Source organism: Onychostruthus taczanowskii, unplaced genomic scaffold (assembly GCF_017590055.1).
Source record: "Onychostruthus taczanowskii isolate IOZ18803 unplaced genomic scaffold, ASM1759005v1 scaffold3, whole genome shotgun sequence".
In the NCBI taxonomy this organism is placed as follows: Eukaryota; Metazoa; Chordata; class Aves; order Passeriformes; family Passeridae; genus Onychostruthus; species Onychostruthus taczanowskii.
Genome location: NW_024500349.1, coordinates 22,132,186 through 22,158,869, shown reverse-complemented (window position 1 = coordinate 22,158,869; position 26,684 = coordinate 22,132,186). Strand labels below are relative to the sequence as shown.

General features: G+C 42.1%; 1 protein-coding gene across 2 annotated transcripts in view; it reads left to right on the top strand.

Moving 5' to 3' along the window:
- Positions 1–26,684, top strand: part of CRHR2 (corticotropin releasing hormone receptor 2) — a 143,553-nt gene that overhangs the window by 61,712 nt on the left and 55,157 nt on the right. For both annotated transcript variants that reach the window (XM_041408874.1, XM_041408875.1), the window contains 2 exons: positions 14,566–14,651; positions 21,757–21,863. In XM_041408874.1, the coding sequence (XP_041264808.1) occupies positions 14,566–14,651; positions 21,757–21,863 (193 nt within the window). The remainder of the gene's footprint in view (positions 1–14,565; positions 14,652–21,756; positions 21,864–26,684) is intronic.

Here is a 26,684-nt window from a genome sequence, read left to right as displayed (position 1 = left end):
CAGTTGGACACAGGCTGGGTTTCCCTATTTCACTGCTTTAAAATAAAATTCATGGGGTAAAAAAGGGAACAAACAGAGCTTAACAGAACAGCACTTACTTCATCCCTCGAGGCACTAGTCCAAAATGAGCATTTCGAGTGGAACTGTTAAGTAATTGCTTATTTTTCTTAGAGAGGAGGCTTGAGGATTTGGATGCACATTTGTCCAGAGGTTTTATGTTGCACTGCAGATTTTTTCATGTTCACACTAAATCGAAAATAGGTCTAAACTTTCAAACTAGCATATTTTTCAAAAATAATATGCCGTACCCAATTCATCATGTGCCCAGGAGGCTTTTCTTGTCATAAAACATAATTCACTGCCCTTCAGATGCAATCAATATTTTACTCTACCTTTTAAAAAACATGAAGTTACCTTTTAATTTGTCTATCAAAGAAAACAGCTCTAGTGTCACCATATCACCTTTCCCACGTTTGATATACAAGCCAGTAGCTCGTTATTACTTGGCAGAGGAAGTCTAAAGCTGAATTAATTTGAAAAGTGTTAACATTTCAGACACCTTTTCATGCACTTTGGGTTCTTTGAAGTCCAAAGCAGTTCATCTGCCCATTCAAGCATCTTTTTTTTCCCTGTTATTTGTAGGTTTGTTTTTTTTTTTTTTTTTTTTTTTTTTTTTTTTTTGTATTCTACACCACAGTTGTTCGTGGCAAGCTTGGGATTTAAGGTTTTATGTTTTGGTACCAAGGAGAATATCAATTAAGCAGTCCTCACTTGACTACCCAGTGGTTAAATATTGCTCACTCAATTTGCTCTTGGGGAGCTCGTTTTGTAGTTGAAAAGGAAATGGCACTGAGGATAAATCTGCCTCAGTGTAAGAGATGTAATGTATGAGTTTTCAGTAGTTTTTCTTGTCATAAGAGAAGATCTGAGAAAATCTGTTACCAAAGTCAGTAAATGTCTAAATGGCAGAGTCTCAGCTAAGTGAAGGTGAATTATGAGCACTAAACATTTCTCTGAGGTGAATGAGCACTTCGAAACATATTTGCCCTGATCTAATTGCTCTCTTTGTTGAAGGAGATGGTAAATCTTTTTTAAGACCTTTTTTCTGTCTAATTTCTAAAACTCTTCCTGCATTGTCACTGTAAACAACCAATCTTAGTGCCCATCTTCCACATCAGCATGACAAGAAGCCAGCAGGTATTTAAGGAGCAAGGAAATCCAGCTCTAAATGACAGGAGCTTTCTGCAGCATCCTCCCTTGCAGCCCTTCCTGCATTTACCTGTATTAAAATAAATCTGGGAAGCGCTGAAGCATCACCAACTCTTTTATCCTCCTTGGAACACTTGGAACATTTCCTGCACCTCCAGTTCTTGCCTTATGTCCTTGCTGGATGCAGCATTTCTTTAGGGATGGTGTTGGCATAAGAAGACTGCCCTGCTTTCCTCTTTTATTGTTTAATTTCAGTCCAGATCAAATTTATTGTGCCGTTTCCAGATCCCTGGAGGCAGTGTTTATGTCAGGACAATGTCCCAGGAAGGTGGTGCATAAATCTGTGGCATGGTTAAACCAGCAAATTTGGGGTTTGGAAACTTCTGTTCTGGATATGAAGAGAAGATCTTCATATCAGCTTTAGTGAAAAAAAGGGAAAAAATGAAGAATAGGGAAAGAATGTTGAGGAAAACACTGAGTTGAGCTGAAACAGTGGCAGGTGTGATTTTAGTGCTCTGAGAGGGGTCTGGAATATTTGGGCGGTGAGGAGAGGGTTGTTCTGTCCTTTCTTGTACTGTGAGGAGATTTCTATGACGAGCCTGAGGTTAATGTCCTGCATGTAAAGCTGTGCAAGGTGTGCAGTGTTCATTGCCAGCATGAGATGATTTATCCTTTCCATCCACATCCTTACCATCATGGAACTGCATGGAGAATGAATCCCCCTGTTTCCTGCAGTTCCCAGAGCTGTTTGAGTGGTACAGGCAGCACTGAGATCACAGGTGTGTGGGTCTCTAAAAGATGTGTGTGGTGATGTTGGAGCTGCCACACCATGTTTGCCAGCCTGCAGGGAACCCAAAACCACATGGGATGGCTCAGAGGTGGCCCACTTATCATTCCTGCTTGAAATAAATTTGCTCAGGATCTTAAGATTCGTCAGGGAGTTTAGCCAAGAAATGAAGCTGGTGAAATGCTTTTCTTAGACTGTCACAGCATGTGCTGACAGCATTTTATGTGCTATAAAATTAGAAGAGATTTTAAAGTTCCCTTTCTCCCTCCCATGTCATTTCAAACCCCCAAAGAGACAATAATTACCAGGTGATAAGAAAGCACCTTCCCACATAACAGCAGGCTTCCCAAATGAGAGATGCATTGTGTTAATCAGGTTATGGCAGGGGAACAGCCTCTTCACCTCTTTTCCAGCTGCCTTTTGCAGAAGATTATTCAAAGTCTTCCTGGCCAACAAGTGATCACTCAGCTCCTTGTGCATGGGGGAATCTCTTGTGGAGGATCATTTGTGGGGGCTGGGAGATGTCTTGGGAAGCTGGGCTGGAGCAGAGAGCCCAGGAGCAGTGCAGACAGTCCCATCTCACCCTCAGAGAGCCAAAGGCATATCTCTGATCTGCATTTTCTGCTTGATAAGGTGCTGTGGGCATAAAAACAGCCCTTACAGAACAATCCGGTCCTTCAGAGTTCTCTCTCAAAATTAATCTTGTACTTCTTCACTTCCTTTTTGATATCACTTGCAAACCAAATTTCCTGGTGTCTGTATAACACTAGCAAACATTATATGAAATATTATTTCTCTCAGGTTTCTGATCTCACTTAAAGTTTCAACAAATGCTGTCCTGGAGGGAAGGACTGGCACGTGATTCATAGTCCATGCTGTATTTTGGGAAAGTCTAGAAATGTACCAATGGAAGCAGCAATAGAAAGTATGGAAAGGGGAGCCTGGGGCGGGGGGGGGTAAGAAGTTGATGAACTTTTAAATCCAAGTATCATCATCAGCCTAGCAATTTCTTTTCTAGAAACTCAGCTGTCTCCTGCTGCCCTTCTTACCACATAAAGCATCTCTGGACACTGAGTTCCCCATAGCAGTGCTGTGCTGGGTGATTAATTCAATAAACTTTTTGGCACTGTTTTCAAGGATGGGAAGAGAAGAACTGAGAGGGAGGGAAAACTGGAGCTCAAAAGCCCAGTGCTCCTTATTGTAATTTATTTAATGAAAGTTTCCTGTTCCTTGTTGTGGCTGTGTAAGAAAGAAGATGTGAGGTAGGTGTTGCTTTTCTCCTGGCAAGAGCTGATTTTAAACTTAATTCTTCACCCAGTAGGAAAAGGAATTTATGTGGAGGGACAGCCCACAGAAAATGTAACACTATTAGTGTCTGTAAAAAGTTTTTGAGAATTGGAATTACTGTATTTCCCTGTCTCTGCAGGGACTTTACTTTCTCATCTCAAACAAACCTAATCTGTGATGGCCTAAAGAAGCTATTTAGAACTTCCACATCTGCAATCTCCACACTCAAAATTCATCCTCTTGATGTTGCTGAATATTTTGCTCATCCTGTAAAATTGTTTGGTTATGGAAGGGGTTGTATTCAGACACCTTAGATTCACTTCACAGAAATTTGGAGAACTTGCCCATTCTCATCCTCTTTTTTAAACTTATATTATTAGAAGGGGAAATGTGGTTCAGCAAAATGGGCTCATATCTGCCAAGAAACATCTGGAATTTTTTATGTTCCTATATTGGGCTTTGCTATGAAAGCTGGCAGGGGCTGCTTTGGCAAGTGGTCACTGGTCTGATGTTTGCAGGGCTTTTTTTTGTCTTGCAGACAGTCTGTTTCTTGCCTGCCTTCTCCTGATGAATATTTAGGCTTGGGGAAGACACAGGAGCTTCCTGGCAGCCACACACAGCACGAGCTGACAGCAGCGGATGTTGTGTTTTTGTCCTGACGTCCCAAGACGTGCAAGTGTGACAGGCCCTGTCTGAATCATCCTGTAGGGCTGGGATTTTTAAAAGGCAAGGATTCTTATAAAATGCTGGTTGTATGATCTGGACAACGGTTTGAAAAGGGGAAAAAAAAAAATAAACCAACCCAAAACCAACTAACAAAGAAAATCTCTGTAAGGCCAAGCAACTGTTGTGGTTCCTGTGGTGTAGGCAAAACCCCCCATGCTGACTCAGGGATAATAATCAGGTTTTTCAGATCCTCCTGGGTTTTAGCCTGAATCATTCCCTGTTTTGTGTGTGATATTTTCTCTCTCCTCTTATTTTTTGTCTCTCCTGTGTGCTGCTTTCCTCTCACGGCCTCTGCTCCTGGACCAGAGGCTTCATACGAATTCCTTGTCAAAAGGTATTTGAGCCTTACCACGCAAATACCACATGAATGGGTGCATTTTGGAACCTGCTCTCATCCCTCCATTTCTCAGCCACCTTTCTCATTATTTTTGCAGAGTTCTAAGAGCGGGTCAGGATTATTCCCAGTGAACACTGACTCTCTGCTCCATCACGAGCCATTCCTGCAGCTGCTCTGCTTTGCTTTTGTGACTGCAGCTTGCAAATTCCTGAATAAATTCCGGGCAGTGAAAGCTCTGTGAGAAGAGTATTGCTTCCCACATTCCCACTTTGCTAAGGCAAGGGCTGAAGTAGAGGGAGGCTGCACGCACCCTTTTCTTTCAAGGGGTTGTGCAAATTGTCTTCTCCAGTCATCTGTCCTAAACTTCACCCTCCAGCTGCTTTCCTCTCCCTCTCTCTCCTGTGTTAATCAGATCTCAGTGCTTCTCAGTTCCACAGTGCTTTACTACAGGTAATAAAGTACAGTTACACCTCTCATTATCATTGCCATCTCTCTGTGCATTCAGTAATTATGCCAGGTGACTAATTGAATTTTGAATTTCAGCTAAGAAGCAATTACCATAAAGATGAAACATCATTACCAGGCTGTGCCCTGCCAGCCTTCCTGGAGGGGGAGGGAGTTTCATGGCTCTGTGCTCTCCTGCTCTGTCAAACTCAGAAACAAATGGTGCTGCAGCCCTGGGTGATGCCTTTCCTCCTCCTGGTGCTCTGCAGGAATTCCCTGCCAGTACACAACAAAGGGAGAATTAATGACCTCTTGGATTAACCAGCAGGAGGAACATTTCCTTAGACTACACCTTTCTGTTTTTTAGGGAGCTGTGTAGGTGGAAGCTCCCTCTCCATACAGATGGAAGTGTTCTAGGCTGGGGAATCTTTCCTTGTAGTTTGTGCGTGATCCGTGCAAACACAACTTGGATGATAGCTTGTCCTTAAAAGAAAAATTGCATTACCCGGAGTGAAACGAGGGAAGTCTTTAAAATAAACAGAGAGTGATTGTTCCACATCAAATACAGGCCCATCCAGACCAGTGTTTTGTTTACCCCAAGCACCTAAATTTAGGAGAGAAGATGCTGCTATTTGCTGTAGGTGATTAAATCCCTCCTGTTATCAGTGTGGGGTCAATGGAAGAACAGCTCTGCTCCATAAAGTAAATGGCCATGGATCAGCTGAATCTGTCTCAGCTGTGCTGGCTGCAATCTTGGGATCAATTAATTAGCTTAAATTTGGGGATTTAGTACAGTTTAATGGCTTGGGTTGAGTAGATGCCATGAAGTGACCTCAAATAGTGCTGGATGTCTCTGTGGCAGCATGGACATTGGAACCTTCACTCACACATCAGCATCTGCATCACAACATCAGAGTTTAAATGTCTTTAATCTTGAGCTCCTCTGTACAGAGCAATATAAGACTAGGACAAGTAGGACCATCACAACCAAAACCCAACTATTTCTTAATTACAATACATTTTAAACGTTTCTTAACCTATCAACTTTTACCACACCACATTGTAAATACTTTAAAACAAATCATCTAAAAATACCCCTCATAAGTCCTACTACAATACATCTTTCATAGTTCTATTTCTCCAAAATCTCATCTTATTTACAAAACCATCCTTTAAAACTTATTTCTAATTCCAGTTCACTCAATAATATCTATCCTATTCCATAACACTTCTAATTGAACATTTCTTATCCCAAAGTTTACATACAAATTCATGCTATGTAAACTTTCAGTTAAACTTTGAAAATTCTCTACAAATCCATTTCCCAGAGACTCCCCTGGGTGTTCTCGTATTTTCCAGCAATCCAAGTGTCAGTGACTTGGTGAAGTACAAGTGATGTCTGTGCATCTTCTTTTGTGTGTGACGCCTGGCCTGTCAGGAGAGATTAATTTAAATAACTGGGTGTGGAAATAAGCCCAGCCTGAATGCCAGAATTTTATTTTGCAACAGGGTTTTGGGGACCATACAATTTCTGATTTCTGTTCAGCTACAAGTGAAGACGTTTGGGTTAGGAGTTTGGTTTGACTTTTATGTTTTGTTGGGGTTTTTTTTTTTTTTTTTTTTTGTGCTGAAAACCAGGTGATTTTTTTTTTGGGTTTTTTTTTTTTTTTTTTTTTTTTTTTTTGTGGTGCTGAAAACCAGGTGAAGGGAAAAGATGCTAACCTGAGGAATAAGCTGTGCTTTGTAATCTCCCTCTTTTATCTTTCTTCTAAAAGATACATGGAGGTCTGAGCTGGAAACCTTTGGGTTCTGTGTGTGCTCACACCTGGGGTTGTGCTGTCTCAGGGATTTACCTGCAGACTGCACAAAGCCTTGGGAGGCTGCAGGCAGAATTAACCAAGCATTTGTCGATTGCTGCTGAGCCTCTTCACTGGGTTTTCTCTCCCTGTCTTCTGGGTGTTCCTCATCTGTTTCTGTAACAGCCCAGCCCTGACATTTCAGAGCAAGAGTTTCCTCAATCACAAATCAGGAAATAATTTCTTAAGGATATTAATGTTATATAGGGATAATAATTATATAATTGAATAATAACTCCTTTATTATTCAGTTATTAAGAGGAGGGTTATCACAGGAGCTATAAGCAATTTGGGATGAGGAAGGCAGCTTCCAGGATGATTCCCAAATCATCCTTCTGGGGAGTGATTGTCGGGAAAGGGCAAGTTTGGGATGTGCCTGTTAGTGCCCACACCTCAATCCTGAAGCAATTCAAAATGAAGCTGTGAAGAAACAGAGTATTTACTAAAAAAGACTTGTATTTTATGGAACAGTTTTTGCTAACCCTGGAGGCACAAGGAGTGAAAAATATTGCAAAGAAATTGTGTTTCCTGAGGTGAACCATGTGGGAATCAGAAAGTCAAACAGAGTGTGTGGGATTTTTTGTGAGAAGCTTTAAATTAGCAGGTATTTCACTGAACAAGGTTGAAAAGAGCCACTTTTCTGCCAGTTCTGTACAGTTTAGTCTATGGGATCTTTCTAATGCCACTGCTTGCTGCCAGGAGCCCCAGCCTGGGCCAAGGAGAGTTCAAGGCCAGGTTGGACAGGGTTTGGAGCATCCTGGTCTGGTGGAAGGTGTCCTTGCCATGGCAGGGAGTGGAAGTGGATCATTTTAAAGTCTTTTCCAACCCAGAGTATTCTGTGATCCTCTGTACAAACAGAACTGAGTACCTCAGTACTCAGTACCTGAGTACCTCAGGTGCCCTCAATCTCTATAGGTCCAACAGAGGGTGCCTTGGGCTAGAAACCCAGAGAATGTTTTTCTAAACTCTGAAGGAGCCTGGAGCACTTCTAAATTTCTGAAAAGTTCTGTTCCTGCCTTTGCTTTTGACCTGTTCTGTGACCTGGGTGAGCCACTTGAGCTCTTCAGCTGATGGGAAATCAATGTAGCAAGTGAGCATAATTAGGCTGCTCAAGCTTCTTGCAAACCTTTTTAGGATTTCTTGGCAAAGGAAAACAATAGAAAACTCATCAACATTTCTAATGTTCTTGAAAGCCTGAGGACACATCAAGCTGAGCCAGACAGAGATGAGTTTAGAAATTTTTCTAGGGGAACATTTCTTGCCTAAATGATGATTTATCTGCCTTCCAAGACTCTCCTATAAGTGCATTACATTTCTGTACAAATTCCAAAAAATAAAATCCAGCTGTGACATCCAGAGAAAAACTCTTGGCTTTCAAGTTGATGTTGGCTGATGTACAAAGCAAAGAGCATCAGTTGGATAACTGTTCTTGCCTCTCCTTATTTTTGTCAGAATAGCCCTCATTCACAAATAAAATATGTGGAGAGAGATTATTTTTATTTTTGTTTTCCAGTCTCCTGGATGCTGCTGTCACTTACAATTTCTAGAAATAGTAAGCAATTGTCCTGATGCTTTGTGAATCTTACCTGGCTCAAGTTGTCACTGCAACAATCAGAAAAAATTAAAGCACCAAAGAGGGAGGGTGGCACATGAATAAATAATTTATAGTCCCATGATTCAGCCCCTATTTTTGAAGATTTCTGTTTTTCTGAGACTTTGAAAAGGGGCTAAGAATAGTCTATACATGAAGTGATGTGTGCCTTATGCAACACAGGTTTTTTTCTGTCTCATTTGATCAGACTCCTGTGAAATCTGGGCAGTCAATCTGAGGAATTTGTATCATGCAGTTCCTGTTGGATTTACTGGGGATCATGGTGGATAAGTACACAAGAGAAAAAAATTTTGCCTAATACCAAGCAAAATGTCTTGAACATTAAATGAATAAAAATTGTTTGGAGGAGACACTGGGAGAATCTTGCAATGTCCCAGTGATTAGAAACCCCTGAAAAAAGGGAATCCCTTAAACTGGGTTTGAATTCTTCATGAAATCCAACAGTGGAAGAGACCAAAGTTGAACTCCACGTTATGAGCAACTCCTGGGCTACAACATTCAGCGCTGGGACGTTTTGGGTTGTTTTACTCCTGTATTCTTCGAATGTATTTAAAATTTTTCTTCAAGGGGTAAAACCTTGGTCAAACTTACATTTACCAAACCTGTCAAGTGATTTTTGCTGCCCCAAAACTGTGCATTTCCAAATCCATTTGTTCAGCTCAGAAGATGGCATCCAGCTTTAATCATGGCACTGAGACAAAGCAGGGGTTCTCCACTGTCTCTTCAGCTTTTACAGAGAAGCACATCACAGAAACTATTATAATTTATATCTAAGGTAAAAATCTCACTTGGGCTTATTTTCCATTGGAAAATTTGGCATAAACACCTTCATGCTGGGGGCACCATGGGCTGCTGGGCTGTGCCCTGAAGGCAGAGTAGGAAGGATTGGTGAGATGTGGACAAGACTGGCTGCACATTGATATTCTAAAATTACAAAGTTGAAATCCACCTGTGGCAAATACACTGAAATAACCTAGCCTGAAAAGGATGGCGAATTGCTCAGCTAGATCAGAGGCAAAACTGGTTCAATAGTTGTCTTAAAAGTGAGGAAAAAAATGTGGATATAGGATATCAGTGAAAAAGAATCACAGTGGGGAGATTTACCAGTCTGTCTGTAATAGTTTTACAAAATAATTACTGAAAATTCCTGGAGTTTCCACTTTCTGATCTGGACTGAACAAGTCCTGTGGGTAGGGAGGTGGATGACATGACCCACTGTGCTCTTGCCAGGTGTTCATTGCATCTGTGAGTCTGTGCCACAGTCACCCCTAACCCCACTTCCCAAAACCCTGTGTGTTGTAGGGCATGTGTTCAGTGGGGTTCTGGTTTTCTGATGGATAGACCCTTCATTTCAGCTCAGCTGACAGCTACCATGGATCAGCAAGCTGCCAAAGCAGCCACGTACCCTCAGCTCAGGGATTAACAGGCTGTCTTATTTATTTATTCATTTTCCTGTTTACTCCCTTTGCTCCACTAGCTGGTGAACTTTGCTCAAGATTCCATGGCCACTCTATAGAATTCAAGAGATGAAAGGCATAAATAGCCAGGGAAGTCAAATTTCCATTTTAATGATAACTGGAAATGTAAATCTTGTCAAAAAGTCATCTACATGAAACATGGCAAGACAAGTAAAATCTCTTTCAAAAGCAGCTTAGTTCCAGTTGTCAGGGACAAGATCCATTACGGCAGTGCTTGCATGCAGTGTCTGGAATTGTCTTTCACTCATGACTGGGAGGAAGTGGTGAACTTCCTGCTGAGAATGACATCCACTTACCTTCACCCAGTGCTCCTGTCTCCTGTTTGTGTCGTGCTTTTAATGGACTTTTACTGACTAAACACAGGGCTGCCACCAGGCCAATCCATACATATTGAGTTACCACTACCTGAAAGGCTTTGTGTTCTTCAACAGGGTCAATAAAAAAAGAAAAACACAAAAGTACCACTCATCAAACATTTCCCTTTGCATACCCCATTCGGAAATGCAACATCATCTGCAGTCAGAAATGAAATTAAGGGCTAGGTTTTACCTCATAAACTGATGTAGAACACTGTACCTGAGCTGCATTTTAAAGCTGTTCCAGAGGATAATTTTATGCAGTTAATCACAGAACCACAGGATGGCTGAGATCCACCTGCAGCCAATTGCCATGGGCCATGTCTTAAAAAGTTTTTAACTATCTTCAAAAAGGAAGACTCCACAACCTCCCTGGGCAGCCTGTTCCAGTGTTCTGTCACCCTCACAGCAAAAATATGTCAGTGGATTCTAAGGAGTAGCCAAATCACAGCTGGGATGACAAATACTGGATGTTGCTGCTCCATTTTCTGTTTAGACATGCACTGAGGGCTCCTCAGAAGAGTCTCTGGCACTGTTGTTAATAAAGTGTAATAAATCGAGGTGGGTTTCATTTTACATGAGTTCAGATGTGTAAAAGGCACATTTCTTTTCGAGATAAAGGTCCTTGAGCTGATTTGTGAAAAACTGCTCTCATCCCATGCAAGTTTTCCCAGAATTAATCTGGTAGTAGTGGTGCTGAGTGGCAGGGATGATGAGCAGAGTTATGGGAAAACTGGAAACAGAATTTGGATGTCTCCCCCCTTTACCAAACACCAGAGTGTGAGGAGTCCTTCAAGTGAATAAATAAGTTTGTGAGTTTCTCTCATGTTCTTCCATGTCAGATGAAAATCACTTTCCATTATTATTTATATATGGGCTCAAATCTGGGTTGATCAGCTTTTTCTTTTTTTTTATTTTTATTGATACAACAAATATGCCGGAGCTCCTTAAAAGTCCTGTTTGCCCTGAAAACAGAGTTGTGATTATAACAGTCTGGGTTTTTTTGATAAATGCAATGTTTCTATTTGGGTTTCTAACATAAAACTTTATTCATGTGGTAAGAGTTTTTCTCTATTTTACTTTTTATAGTATGTATTATGAATCTGTTAAAATTTTGTTGTAGTCATAAGGTACTAGATAATTGTAGAAACTGTTCTTTAATAGCTGTTTGAAGTATGGAGAGTTTAAGTTACTCTCTTTTATTGTTTGTTTTAAGATTTTTATTATGTTGTGTGTCAGCAGTATTTTTTTGGGATTTGTATTTTGTGTGTTATAAAATAACAGACAATAAAATACTATAAAACAACTTATAAAACTATAATATAAATAAGAAATAATAAACATCTAAATCTAAACACAAAATATCATCTCAAACACTTCAATCCAACCTTAACAGAACAAAAAAAAACCCCAGAAACCAACAATGCAACACTAATTTTCTTCTGCATTAAAGGAACTTTTGCTCTCCACCTTGAATTTCTCACTTGCTCTTAAACGGTTCTACTAAGAATATTTATTCCACTAAGAATAAAGTTCAGGCTCTCTGTAGTGTGGGTGTGTGGGCATGTGTGTATAAACACATAAAAGTGAGACATTCCTGTGGGTGTTAGATTGTTTATCTGGATATATTCTGTGAAGAGCCATAAAATAATAGACTGAGCTGGACTTTCCCAAGAGCTGGAGTCAGGGAGAGTTGGGGATCCCAGCTGAATTCCTGCCAAGGCTTTGCTATAGCCATGCTCAGATTTTTTAACCTACCTTTTTGTGATGTGGAATGAGGTTTTTTGGGGTGGAGACCCCTTTTGCATCACCTCAGAGTCCAGGAGAGCTGTGAATGTTGGTGCTGCTGCTGCTGTGTGTGTGGGCTCTGCCTGCTGTCCTTGGCTTTCCTGTGGAATATGACTCTGATCAGCACCCCTGAGTCAGCCCTTGGGGAAAGGGGATGATGCATTTGCAGCCTGGAGGGGCTGAAATCCGTTCTGTGAAAGCTGGAAACCTTGAGCACTCCTGGATTTTCCTTTCTGTTCAGGCAGTTCCCTTTTACCTCCCTGCCTGTCTCCTTCACTGGTGATGAAGCAGAAGAAACCAAGAGCCACAAATCTACAACAAAAGGAAATCAGCATTTTTAAAGTGGAAGAAGACACCATAGACTGAGGCCCAGGAGTGAATATTGGATGATGTGTCAAGAGCTCTGTGCATAAAGGCTGAGTGCTGCCTCTGCCATCCTGACTCATCTACTGCTCATTATTCATTTGCATGAACATCAAGTCTCCTTGTGTTTTACAATAACAATGTATTATTGCATTATACAATAACAATAATATATTATTATGTTATACAATAATAATGTATTATTATATAATAAACAAGTGCAAGTGCACACAGAGCAGGAATAACCACCTGTTGTAATCACCAAATCTCTATTTGATGTATTCCTTCTTGAGAGTAAAGTCAGGAAGGGGAAATTATAAGAGAAAGTATGCTGTGTTCTTCAGTATGTCATTTGTCTAGGAAAATGACATACTTATTTTACACAATTGATTTTCAACTAGGAAAAATTAGTGCTAATAGCTATATTTTTTTATTATTAGCTCTTGTTATCCTAGTAAGGTCATGTAAGTATTCTTTTCTTCTTGGGTGTTTATTGTTTGTTTCTACAGTGGAGTTCTCCATTATGAGTCTATTTTTTTTTTTTTTTTTTTTTTTTTTGTGGAAATCGTGAAGAAAAACTGAATTTTATCCACTGTGTTTCTGCACACAGTGCATGAACAAGAGCTGCTCCCTCCAGGTGCCTACTGTGAGGCTCTTACCTCTCTCAATAAATGAGATGTTTCTCCTTTAAAGCACTGGCTAAAAGAGCATCATTTTGTCATTAAAAAAGAGAGAAGGAGGGGAAAAAGGAAAGGGAAAAAAGGGAGAGAAAGGGAAAAGGGAAACCGTTAATGTGGTGTACAAATTAGCAATGACAACTGGAGTTTGGAATGAGAGGTTCCCAGAAGCCAGATCTGCTTGCTGCTGGTGTTGAGAAGTGACTGATACTGGAGGACATCCTGGACAAGAGAAATTCAGAGTTTGATTTTCCCCCCTCCTGTTCATGCCCTCACCATGTGGGAGATGTGCTGTGACAGCTCAGAGAGCTGCACTGATGTGGGTTGGACATCCCCAGTGCCTCACAGGGTGGATTGTGTTTGTGCTCTCCACGGCTGAGCTGGAGGGATACAACCAGGGAAAACGAAGAGTGAGAATGAGTAAAACAGGGGTTTGAATGAATAAAATAAGGGCTTCATATGAGCAGTACCCTGGAAGTGGGACTCAACATCCGACTAAGCATCAGCTCATCTGGAGAGTCAGGAGTTTGCTACAGAGGCTCAAAGTCAGCAACAACTCTGCACAGGGAGCTTCAGCACTGGCCAAAGGAGGGGACAAATGCAAGGGCTTTTAGGGATGTAAAACAGATTCTACCACCTAAACCCCACTCTGACTGTTTTGTTTTGTTTGGCTTATCACTTCAAAAAGGAACAGTGGAAAAGTGCAACTAGACACCACCAATATGAAATTCAGTCATCTCTGTGGGTACAGTGTCATCTGGAGCATCTGCAGGGACTGTTATTTGTTGACTTCCCTTCTCAGTAAGAAAAAGGACCTTTTCAAAAGTCTTTTTACCTTTTTCAAAATCACCTTTTCAAAAGTCTCTTGACCTTTTTCAAAGGCTGGTGTCAGCAGCACGTTTAGGACCATTTGATTTTTCTGCACTAAATGACCATGGCAAAGGCCCAAAAAGAAATTGGGTAAAGGGCAGCAACAACATCATGAAGAGTCCATCAGGAAGTTGCCTGTATTGGTCCTTTGGGGATCTTTCTGGATTTCCTGTTTTATTTTATTTCCCTTGTTTCTAAGAAACAGTTCAAAATAAGAATGGAAAAAAACCAAGAACCTCTTGCTTGGAATTGGATGTGCCTTTGAGGAGTGGAGGAAGGTTTGTACAGGAGAACTGCAGTGTTCTCTTGGAATTCCTTGGGATGAAGGGAGTGCTTGCCAGAAATTGAACTCCTTTCTTTACCCTAGTATTGCCACATGTAGTTTCCAGAGCCCTGCAGGGTGATGTTGAATTTGGACATTAAATCTCTGCTTCAGTAATTTGTGATTTTCACTTTCTGTGAGAACTGGTAGCTTGGGAGGACACCGGGAATGATTTCAGTTGCAGTGTTCTCATACCTTTGCTGTCTACTGAATTCATATTCTATAAGAAAAAACTATTAATAAATACCTTTAAATACTCATTGTCTGTAGGTGTGTTTGTTATTTATTTCTCCTCTTCTGAGTGGGTTGCTGCAGTCGTCAGAGAGGTGGGATAATTTGATTTGCCTTGTAAATAATCTGTTCTGTCAGTCTTGTCTTGAACCTATGAAATGTCTAGGCTGTTTCAAGTCCAGCACAGAGTGTTCATCTCTCTTTTATTTTGGTCTGTACCAGGAAATGCCTACAGAGAATGCCTGGGCAATGGGACATGGGCTTCCAAGATAAACTACTCTCAGTGCGAGCCTATTCTGGATGACAAGGTCTGTATTTTTCCCTTCATTCTTCTCAATGACATTTCTCAGCATAAATGAATGCAGAACTAAACTTAAGGTTAACGTGCTAATTTGGGACCTCTGAGAGAGATTCCATTTCTGTCTCTGCAACAAAACCTCCCTGTGAATTGAGGCAATTCACTTATCCTCTCTCCATATCCCCTACTCACATGTTTTTTTTAAAAAGGATGCTTTATCTCGCTCTGTCCCTGATGATGTGTGTTTATGCAGATTTTTCCTAGCTTTGTTCAGAGCCTACAGCTGCTACAGTAAATGTTAGCAATAATAACAATAATACCTAAAGCCTCTTTGGCACTAAAAAATAAGTTCTACCAGCTGATTCCACCCCATATCTGCCCATTCTGAGGTCTCATCAACAACTGACCTTTACAGATCTCAATGTCATTTCTCCTTAAGCAAATATGTTAAGGGGCAGCAACAGAAAAAAATACATAAAAAGTAGACTCAGGACCCAGCTGTCTTTAAGAAATTGAACCAGTCTTGCATGGTATAAGTGTTATCAGATTTAAATTAGCATATGGGATTAAGTTCCTTCAGAAGGGCTGTGAGGAATTATGCAAAGCCCTTTTCAGATATCTCAGAGGCATCATAGACATTCACCCTCACACAGTTTAAGACTTCAAGCCCTTCATACTCTTCCTCTTCCTGCTGTGTTGAGTGTTGTGGTGGGACACAACCCCACAAAGACTTTGTGCTGTCTCTGCCAGGAGTGGCTTTTCCTTCTAGGAGCCAGGGTGGAGCCCAGCAGCTCAGACTGGTTTGTTTTGGTGATGCCTTGAGAAAGCTAACCTGGAACAGAGGCTGGACAGAGCTAAAGAAGAAAAGTAAAGATTTATTAGGAGGTCTCAATGGATCCACCTTGGGCAGCACAAGAGCCCAGCCAGGGCTGCACCCAAGATGAACCCAAATGGTCCCGAAATGCACGAGCGCTCACGGGGTCTCTCACATTGATCAGTTCTGCTCCATTTGCATCACTGTCCAATTCCAGCTTTAGCCCATGAAGTCCCATCCTTGTTGTTTTTCTCTCTTCATTCCACATTGTTTATGCTCTTGGACTTGAGATTTGGATCATTTGTCCTTGGTGCCCAGCTAGAGAAGCTAGAGCAGGAATTGTTTTGTCTCCCTGCTCTGTGCAGAGAGCTCACCATCCCGTGATGTGAAGCTCAGACCCACACACTAAAGCAGCACAGAATATGAAAAATATAAAAGCTAAACCCTGAGGCATCATTGGGATTCATTCAACTCATTCTGTCCTTGCAGCTGTGCCATGCCAGGGACAGAGAGGAGAAAGATGAGATCCCACATTTAGTACTCAGGGCTCTCTGTGCTGGTGCTGCACCCCAGAGCCAGGATGAGCTTTGGCTGTGCTGCAGCATCCATCCTGTAAGATCCAGTGTGGTCAGTCTGGGTTTTCTCCAGTTAATCACAAAACAAATAATGACACACCAGCTGCTGAGGAGGAACCTGTTCTTACTCCCTGGCTAATTTAATCCTCCCTCTTTTTCCTAGAAGCTTCTAGGAATTAACAAAAGTTGTGCCAGTACCTGACTGCCACCCAGAGGGACATTCAAGGTGTTCTAGCACAGTGGAGAGGCTCCCAAGACAATTTAGGCCAACCTAAGCTGGGACCACCCCAGTGCAGCCCCTCATTCCCATTTAAAATGGAAAGCTAACTTTCTGCTGGGTCATTTTTTTTGATGAATCAGGTCCCTACAGCATCTCAGTGCATTGTTGCAGGAGTGCTGGCACCAGCACAAGCTGGGGCACTGGAGGGACAGACTGACCATGTCTTAAAAGTGAGCAAGAGAGGGGATGTGGAGCAGCCAGTGCTGATGTGGAGATTGGGGAGCAGAGCTGGGCCAAGACTGGATATCTGTGGTGTGGTTTTGAGCTGGGAGCAGTGAGCTGCAGCCACTCAGGAAAAGGCTGCTGCATTTTAATAACACTGGTTACGTGTTTGCACGGCTCCCAACAGTGGCTGTCTGTGCACGAGCAAATACAGAGGGGTTTTATTTTAAGAGGATGGAGAAGTGTTGTGACTAGAGGACAGGATTATTCCCTTTACTCTGTTTTTGCTTTTAAAAACTTTGCAGCTATGGTGATAGCTTAAAACTCCTTAAATAGCATGTTTCTTAAAGAGATGAAAGTGCAGATGTTCCCCCACCCTTGCTTACAGAGGCTTAAAAACTCATTTATTAGATCTTTAAAGATTTGTGACAAGCTTTGCAAATATTAATATTTGTGAATATTTTTGAAATCTCTCATAATGCTCAGTGTTACAGATGAATACTTTGTGATCTCAAAAAAAGAGATAGAAACAAGGAACAATCCCCACAGATTTGCTCCATTTTGATTAAAGGTGAGATTCAGGCACACAAGTGGGTCTATTGTTGTTACTGAGTTTAGCTGATGCTAAACATCAGCCTGGGGGTAATGCCCTATGACTTGTGTTTATTTTTAATCCAAAAAAAACCCCACTGCTTTTAAGCTTGACCACTCACAGGCAGAGTGCTAAAGAATCACATGATTTTAATTCAGTGATTGATAACAGGGGACAGGAACAGGACTTTTCAACATCCATCCCATGTTTTATGACAGTTTTAGCAATGTAGCAATAGAAATTTTAGGTTTTTTCAACTGTGGGTCAGTCTTAGGAGGCCATCAGCTCAGTAACACCCATTCACTGGGTTATATTAATGCATCATTGCTCTGCTTGTGGTTGGCCCCTGTGGCAGTAGCTGCTAAAACTCTGTTCTGGGACTGATTTGCTGCTAGATTCCCACTCTGACTGAGACCTAGATTTTTAAATGTAGTTGTGTGTGTAGTTTAAAATGTCCCAGTGTCTCCAGACTGTCCTTTGCCTGTGTCCATCATGTCCATCCATCATGTCCAGAGAAGGGAACAGAGCTGGGGAAGGCTGTGGAGCACCTGGGGAGGCCGAGGGAGATGGGAAGGGGCTCAGCCTGGAGAAAAGGGGGATCAGGGGGGACCTTGTGGCTCTGCACAGCTCCTGACAGGAGGGGACAGCTGGGGGGGGGCGGGCTGTGCTCCAGGGAACAGGGACAGGACCAGAGGAAATTGCCTCCAGTTGTGTCACGGGAGGTTTAGACTGGGTATTAGTGAAAGTTTCTTCTCTGAAAGGGTTTTCAGACATTGCAACAGCCTGCCCAGGACAGTGGTAGAGTCACCATCCCTGAAAGTGTTCAGAAAACTTGTGGATGTGGCACCTGGGGACAGGGTTTAGTGGTGAACTGGGTGGTGCTGAGGGAATGGTTGGAGTCAATTATCTTAGCGGTCTTTTCCAACCTTAAAAATTCTGATTCAGCAGCAGCCATGGAGGTCCCATCAGGACCAGCTGGGAATCACAAATGTCCCCAGGGCACCTCAGGGGACAGAAGGTGTCTGTGTGTGCACAACTGCTCGTAACCCTTGCCTTGGGTGGGTACCCAAGTGCTGATGTCCTCCTGTCAGACTGATGTCACCCTCTGAACAAATAGTTGGCTCCTCCTCCAGGCACAGGAACAAGACACAGAAATAATTTTGATCCAGCTGGCTGTTTGGTGGCACGGTGTGTGACAAATGGAAAGATTCTCCTCAGCCTACAAGCTCCTGTGTTGGAAGGGCCTTCACTGCATCCGACACAAATCTCTGCTCTTCTTAGAGAAAAGTGAGCGTCTCAGGCAGCACAAGAGACATCTTAGCCTCCAAAAAGAGCTATAAACCAGGAACTTTGGTGTTGTGGTCTGTGGCAGCTGTATGTGAATTTGCTTCTGATGATGTTTTGAGGTGGCTTCAAGCTGAGTAGCTGAGTTAGCACCACGCTGGGCTCAGACTAATGTATCCCGCATAGGAGCCACAGCAGCTCCCAGCTGGCTCAGGACGGGAAAGCAGTGAGCTCAGAGTCATCTGGCATGACAAAGATACTTCCCAGTTGCTTCTGCAAGTCTTTGGAGAGGTGTCCTTAAGCTGTGCTGGTGCTGAGATCATCCTGGCACCGGGAGGAAATTGGAAGTGACTGACTGGCAATGGCGTGTGGAGCCTCCCAGGGAGACATGAGCTGTAAACGCTGGCAGGACCTGTCAGTAAGTTCTGTAAGAGGAAGCAAGATCCTTGTCAGATGGTCTGAGAGTGCTGTTATTAGGTGGTTATTGATTCAAAACACTCCCTGAATTGTTTAGGACAGGTTAAGCAGTCACATCCCAGCTGAAGCAAGGGGAAAAGTGCCCTAGACAGAATGAGTCTGCCATTAGCCTGGAGGCGCCTGTGGGGAGCCCAGCATGCCTCAGATGTGCAAAGCCAGTGCAGATAAAGTCGTGCTGCTGTCACTCCTCAGTTTAGAAGCTCTGGAGACACCTCATGCCCAGTCATGGTGTAACATGATTGTCATGTCCAATGTCATGGAATGGCATTGCAGTGGTGTGACCTGCTGTGGCCAGGGGGTAAAACCATCTCTGGATTCCCCATCCCTGGATTCCCCATCCCTGGATTCCCCATCCATGGAAGTGTTCCAGGTCAGGTTGGACCAGGTCAGGGGCTCTGAATAACCTGGTCTAATAGTTGGCACTCCTGGCCGCAGCAGGAATCATCATTAAGGCCCCTTCTGACCCAATCCTTTCCAGGATTCTATGATCTCCTTCTCTAGCTCATTTCCAATCTAGCAACCCCCCTCCTAATCCTGAATATAATTTAAATCTTTGTTTTAGTGGAGTGAATCTTCCTGAAAGCAGAAGGTTATTGGGTAACAGGAGAAGGTTGTTGACATTTTGAATGTATTTGTGGCCAAGAGGGCTAGCCAGAAAAGAGCTGTGCAAGTCTTTTACATGAGCTGAGCTTTGGGGAACAAACACATGATTTTCTGGGCACGTGCTTTTCAGCCCTGAAGATGTTGCCTTCCATTCCAGGAGAGATGTAGATTGCACGTAGGCTGGTGGAAAGTGGTCTTGCCACCCTGTCAGCGTAGTTTTCCTAAGCACCAAGGCAGTTCTTGTTTCTGTGATGTTTGAATTTGCCTTCAGGAAACCTTGTGAGCATCAGAAGCAGAAAATATGAAAATTGTGCTTGTTTCTCCTTCAGCATCACTGCATTAAACAGGAGCTTCATAATTTTATTTTTACAATTAATTTTCTCATCTTTTGAACCACACCTTCTTAAAATTTGAGTGAAGTTGAAATGGTGGTCAGGAGCCAAAGGAGGGTCAGACTTAAAGAGCAGGAACCTTGTGCTGGGAAAACACAAAGTTTGCCATCTTCCAGGAGATTTCTAGCCCTAAATGAGCAATTCTGAAAACAGTTCTTAGTCACATGGTTTGAGTTTTGATAGTGCTGTGAGAAGCAGTGGATTCAATGATCCTTTTGGATCTCTTGAGATGTTCTGTGATCCTCTGGCTCTGTCAATTAAGCAGGAGAGTCAGTGAGCCCTGCAGTTTGCCAGGGCATTGTTGAATAAAACCACATTGCACAGGTAGGCCCAGCAGGTCAAGTGAGTTTCCTTTCTCTTCAGGTGCCCCCTCCACTGAAGGATCAATAAAACACAGTGTGGAATTTGCATTCTGTAGCTTCGTTTTTTTGCTTTTTTTCTTTCACCTCCAGGCAATTCAGAAAATGGGCCCGTGGATGGGGAAGTTTATTTTAGGGGATTTTATAATAGACTTAAAAATACTCTGCGTGGTTGAGCTGTGTCCAGAAACAGCACATTACTCTGTGAGCTGAAGATGCAGGCAGGTTTCATCACAAAAATGATTCCAAGAGAGCTCCCTGGCTCTCTGGCAACGTGCTGGAAGATGCTTATCTTCACAGAACAATGGAACAGATGAGCTACAGCTGCTGGTTGTAGTTTCAGCCAAACATTCATTCACTGACAAATTCCTTTCACTGGAGTAAAATGTTAAGGGAAATTGTTAGGGTAAAAAAAAATTTAAAAAAAGAAATTTAACCCAATTTTTTTTTAAATTATGCCATTTGTAGGATTTTACTTTCATATTTTTATCACAAGAGAGGAAATGTAGGTGGTTGGTTTTTAAGAGTCAATGTTCTTCTGAAGGAGGGCAACATCCCAATATGGGCAAAGATCTGCTTAACTTGAAAAGAAATAAATGTCAAAACTAATAATAAATATATTTTTCAGGGGCATTTAGTCTTCCAGTAGCAAACCTCTTTTTAGCCATCTCCAGTATTTATCTGAATAGTGTCTTTCTACTTCTTCCTAGCCAGGCAAAGAAAGAGATGCTTCTCCTTTCTCCAAAGCCAACAGCAGCCCATCAATAAAGATGTTTCTGCAAGGCCAAATTTTGATCACCAAATCCCTAAATTCACTGATTTAGATGGGAGCACTTCTGTACTTAATTTTTTGTGTACAGGATCAAGAACTTGCCAACAATCTCCCCCACACGCAAGGAAATAGACACTAATACAGAAAATTTCACCACATATTTGGGTTGCTGCTAAAAACAACAGGATTCCTGGTTTATCAGAACTGAAGGGACACCACTGGGTTCCAGCTCTTTTAGTCTGCTTTTGTTTGAAGGATAAAGATCACAGCCTGCAAGGAATGTCCCTCAGAGGAAAATCTGCCTGTATGGGAAAGGCTTGTTATTTATTCTTACTGACATTTTTGTGTGAAAACCAAGCCATTTGAGTAGGAAAATGGCATAACCTGGCTCATTAAGACCATGCTGTTTCCTAAGAAAATAACGTTGTATAACTTTTGAAGCTCTGAGAAGATGGGTCTTTGGTAGGTTTGTCGCCTAAAATGACAGAGGTTTAAAATAAAGAAGTCTGAGGAAATGGAAAAAAAAATAATTTAAAAAAGGAAAAAGTGGGGAGAAAATAACTTTTTTTGCAGATATTTGTAAGAAACTATGGACAAATCCCAAACTGAAATGACACCAAGCCTGTACTTGTGTGCCCGGGCAATATATTTGCCTTACACAGAGGCATCAGCCCTGGTACTCTTATGTCATTATAAAGTTGAGAAAAGCAAAAGTAATGACTGTTTTCTGAAGTGCTAAACTGTTCCTGAATGCCAGTGCTTGGAGACTGGTGCTGATTTAATCCTGTTGTCTCTTTACCTGCAGAGGAAGTATGCGCTCCATTACAAGATTGCTCTCATCATAAACTACCTGGGCCACTGCATTTCAGTAGGGGCCCTCATCGTTGCCTTTATGCTTTTCCTGTGCTTGAGGTGAGTAATGTGTTTGCATGTTTCTAACTCCGTTGGGTGATGTTTTCTGGGTTGCTCCAGCCCTCTCCTGACTCTGTCCAGTTGTGGATGGTCCTGAAAGTGATCATGGCTTTTGTATTCCTGAGCACATCCGTGGTTTTGCTGACTAATGTGCTGGATGAGCTCCTCCTGAGTGTAGGAGCTGGAGCCTTTTTGGGTCAGAGGAAGAACTGAACATGATTTATTGATGCAGCAAAAAAAATTCAGTGAGCACACTGTTCTTCGTTAAGGGAGACCAAGATCTGAGTGTGTCAAGTTGCAAGTTTGAGGGCAAATTTTGTTTTCTCAAAAGGCAGAACATGGTAATGTCTTGCATTCCCTGACAGCTAAAACACAGATCTAAACCAAAGGAGACAGAACAAAATCTTTCCATTTTGCTTTGGGTTAATTTTGGTTTTTCTTTCATTAAAGGGCTTAGAAGTTTTCTTAAATAAAAAGAGGAACATCATTAGTGGAGCTTAATCCCCAGCAGTGCTCATGAAATGATGAATGCAAATCAAGGAGACTGCATAGAAACCCTGTCCTGATCTGGTCCAGGGTGCTGAAGGGAGTTTGGCAAATGGAGATGTCAGAGAAAGCAGAGTTAGAGCTACAGGGAAGAGAAGGGACAGGAGGAAAGGTAAATTAGTGGAAAACAAGTAGATGTGGATCAGTCATCACATGTATGTCCACAGCCTGAATCACAGGAATATATTTTCATAGGAGTGGACTGATGGGTTAATTCTGTATTATTTCTTGGATTCCATGCCTGGTATTTCTGCATAATTTGTGCTGTCCAGGAGAGTTCAACCTCACCTTAAAACCAGCTCCACTGAGTTCTGTGCAGTGATAATCCTTAAAAAAAACCCTGTTCTAATAGCAGAGGATAAACTGTGGGTGGAGGACATCCTCCCCCTGGCCAGGAGTGCAACAGGATGATTGACAGTGATCTCAGTGCAAGAATTACTGTTTTCCTGGAGCAGACCATCCCCAAAGTCTTAGCTAAGTCTTCTGAGCATTCCTAACAAGGCCTTTGCTAATAATAATAAGAATCTTCTCTCACTCCAGCATCTATAAACAGAATAATCTATGCTAATGGAAACAAAAAAAAAGCACCTTAAAACATTAAATGGGAACTTTTATGATGCATCAGTTTAAACTTCCATTTCAAGCTCTCTGCAGTGCATATAAAGCTAATTCCCACAGTGCTTGAGACCTGAATTAATTTGCACTGAATAAAGAATGCAAATTATTCATTGCAGGAGCTATATTCCCTGCTTTTATGCTCAGTCTTTTATAAATGCTTGAGTAAATAACACACAAACAATTAGGTAGGATGATATAAATGTTATCCAGCTTCAAACACAAAGGTGGCTCACCTGCATTCTTCCAAATTGTTCTTCTGTTATTTAAACTTTAAGGTTTAAATTTTGCAGTCAGCTTCAACATTAGAAACAACAACTGAGTAGTGGCAGTTAAGAATTTCCCTGTACATGCTGTGAATTAAGATAGTCCATCTCTTCAAATTCACATTGTGTCATGCAAAATGTGTCCAGTGTGCAGCCAGAGTTAACCAGCATGAGATTCCTCAGGGTCTGTCAATATACATCCATTTTCCAAAGTTCTAGAGATGTTTCAGTGAAGGCAACCCAAATTCACGTTTCCTTACAGGTTGTCCCTACACAAATTTTGGGTTATGGATGCCTTCATCACATTTACCTCTGTAAAGTGTCCCAAGAACAAATCCGTTTTGATAATCAATTTCTATTATTTGGGGCTTTTTTAAATGCTGTTTTATTTTGAATTGAAGAAGGTATGATGGAATTGGGTGAAAGGAGAGAATTTAGGTAATTCCTGGCCAAAAAATGCAATCTAATAGATCCTCATCTTGACCTAAAGTAGAAATCTTCCAGTTCTTTATTCCTGCCCCACTCCATCCATCTACCTCATTCCATGAGTCCCTGCTGAGTATGACAATAGAGGAGACCTCCAGGAAGATTCAAGTTTTACATCTGTTCCAAATTTTTGTGCTTCTCCCCCAGAACCTTCTCAATTTTCCCTTGCTCTGTCAGTGCAGGTGGATCCCAAAGGCAGCCCATTTCTCAAGGGGGAGGCTGGATCTCTGTTGGAGCAGAACTGCTGGCAAGGCTTTGGGATCTCACTCTGGGGGTTTTAGGAGCAGGTGAAATATTTGGCTGGCATGGCAAAAGGTGTTACTGTGGTGTTCAGCTGGTCAGGAGGGTGTTCTGCTCTTGGAAATGTGCTTCACCATTACTGGTGCTGCTCCAGCCCAGTGGGGCTTAGTCCTCACTTGTGTTGAAGTGGGAAGGGGGAAGGAACTGGATCTCAACCCTATTTTTCCAAATTTATCCTGTCACCTTGTACCCAGCTTCATTCTTCCTCCATTCCTTAAGCAATTTCATCCTTCATTCACAACCCACCCTCCATTTAGCAGAAAAGTCCTGCTGCCCTAAACACTGAGGAGTCACACCTGTTTTAAGGGTCAGGAATTTCAGATGTAGCAGCAGGTGATGAAATAATCTGCCATTTGTGTCCATGAGACCCCAACACACCTGGGAGGGGATGAGAGCTCAGCCAGGGCCCCCTTTTCCTGTGAAGACCCATTTTAGCCTTGTTTTCTCCAGTTCTGTTGCGTCTGAACCTGTGCAGTGACAACCAAGCCAATAAACATTTCATTTAGCAGCTAAATAATAAAAAGTGAAGGAGAGGCTTGATTGTTGCTGGCACAGTTGAATGTTGAATGCCAGTGAGTCACTGTGGCAGCAAGTCAGTATCAGTTTCTCAAGGTCTAAATTCTGGTGGTCTTAAAATTTTGGGAGCTGTTCTGTCTGTACCATGCAAAACCAAACAAACTCACCAAGAGAAAGGAATTCAGCAAGAAGGAAAAACAAAGGATTTGTGCACAAAGTGTGCTGTAGAAGTAGACTGATCTCCAGAACAGGCCTTGGAGAGATTTGGTCAGGGCACTTCACTTGGCATTGTTGAATGGATCTGCACTGCTGGGATTCCCAGGCTGTTTGTTCTCATTAATAGTCAAGGTTTGCTCCCTCCTTCCACTGACTCAGCCTCATCGTCCCACTGAATCACAGTCTTGCACTGCTGAAGCAGAAATTTTCCATAGGAGGAATTCTCTATCAGTAATACCAATCAAGCTGAAGAAAAAGAAAATAATTTTAAAAGAATCCAAAGGATTGAAATACTTATTTTGAATCACATTTTTCCTTTGCTGTTGCTGATAATGCAGAAACCCAAATTGCTTTGTCCTGGATTTTCCCTTGTCACTGTGCTGTTAGGGCATCCTCTGAGGTAGAATAAGAGTCCTTTGTAAAACTCCTGACTTGTTATTAAACAATGTGCTGGCAGTGGCCAGCAGTGACCTGAGAGGATTCCATCAGAAGAAGTTTTATTTGTGGAGTGGTTATCAGAGAAGAAGTAGGAGAAGAAAGGTATTTGTTCTGGGAGGCATCCACGTCCCTGCTGAGTTTCAAATCCAATAAAGGACAGTGCTGACAGGAAGACAGGCTGGAGATTAAAGATGATATGTCCTTGCTGGATAAAGGCAGCTCTAAAAACAACCAAACCCACAAACATTGTCATAACATCTTTTGTCACTACTGTAGTGGCAGTGAAAGCAAATTGAGGTTTTGAGGGAAATTCTGCTCCCCTGTAGCCCTTAAATTTAGCTCTTTCTATTTCCCCAGTAAAGCATCTGATACTTTATTTTTTCCTCATAGGCCTAGGGCAGTGTCCCCATTCTTTTTTATGATTACACACAGATTTCCTAAATCCCACATATTATTTCTCCCCAAAAGACTGGAACATTTTTTTTTTTCCTCAAACAATATAGTCACTCATTTTATTCTTTTTCTCACCCTAACTGTCTCCTTTCTATTTTCCTTTATCCTCTCTTCTTCCAAGCTCCTTTGAACTCCCTGTTGCTCTTCAGTCTGCTGCAGAATTGGCAGGAATGCTGCTGCAGGCCTCTGTTTGTAAGAGTGGAAGAGTTTGATGAAATGGTTTGTAGAAACCTGTCAGAAGAAATGCAGAGCATCAGTACAGAGCAGGTTTCATAGAGCAAAGTGAAGTGACACCTCTCAGAACCTGCAGACTGAGGATATCTCAAGTGGGGAGGAGATCTGCATCATTAATTCTGGTTTGCATTTAAAAGGATGAGGTTTCTGATTTGATTAAAGCAGAGCACAAGGCACAATCCTTTATTCTTGTGGAGCAAGAGGAAGGAGCAAGTCCCAGGTCAGGACATCACCTGACAGAGTTCCTGTCAGTGCTCCACGTCCCCCCTCACCTCCTGCCTTCCCACCCTAGCTCAGTCTGTTCCATCTGCCACTTTGACAGCAGAGCCTTCACTCATGATTCAGGCACGTGGCAATTTTAAACTTCCCCATGAATCCTGGGCTGGGGTGGGTTCAATGAGGGTTTGAGCACAGCACTGTCCCATCCTGTAACAGTCCACAGTGAAGGCCACAGAGAAAGGCAGGTATCACTGCTAAAAATGAAGGGATGGGAGTATTTTTGGGTTAGGAAGGATTTATTGCTTAGATAAGCATCAGTCTCAGAGGCTGGGAGATTTTGGAGGAGCAAGTAGTCAGCCACAGCTCAAAGTAGTCACAAGTTTCTTCGTTACAAGATAATACAGAACTTTCTAACTTAATAGACAGTTGCTATAGGGTTTATTTTTCTTTTCTAACCTATCACTTTTATTTACTTCTGCTGCACTGCAGATACTTTTGTTCATTAGGCTTCTGTCTCACATGCACATAGATG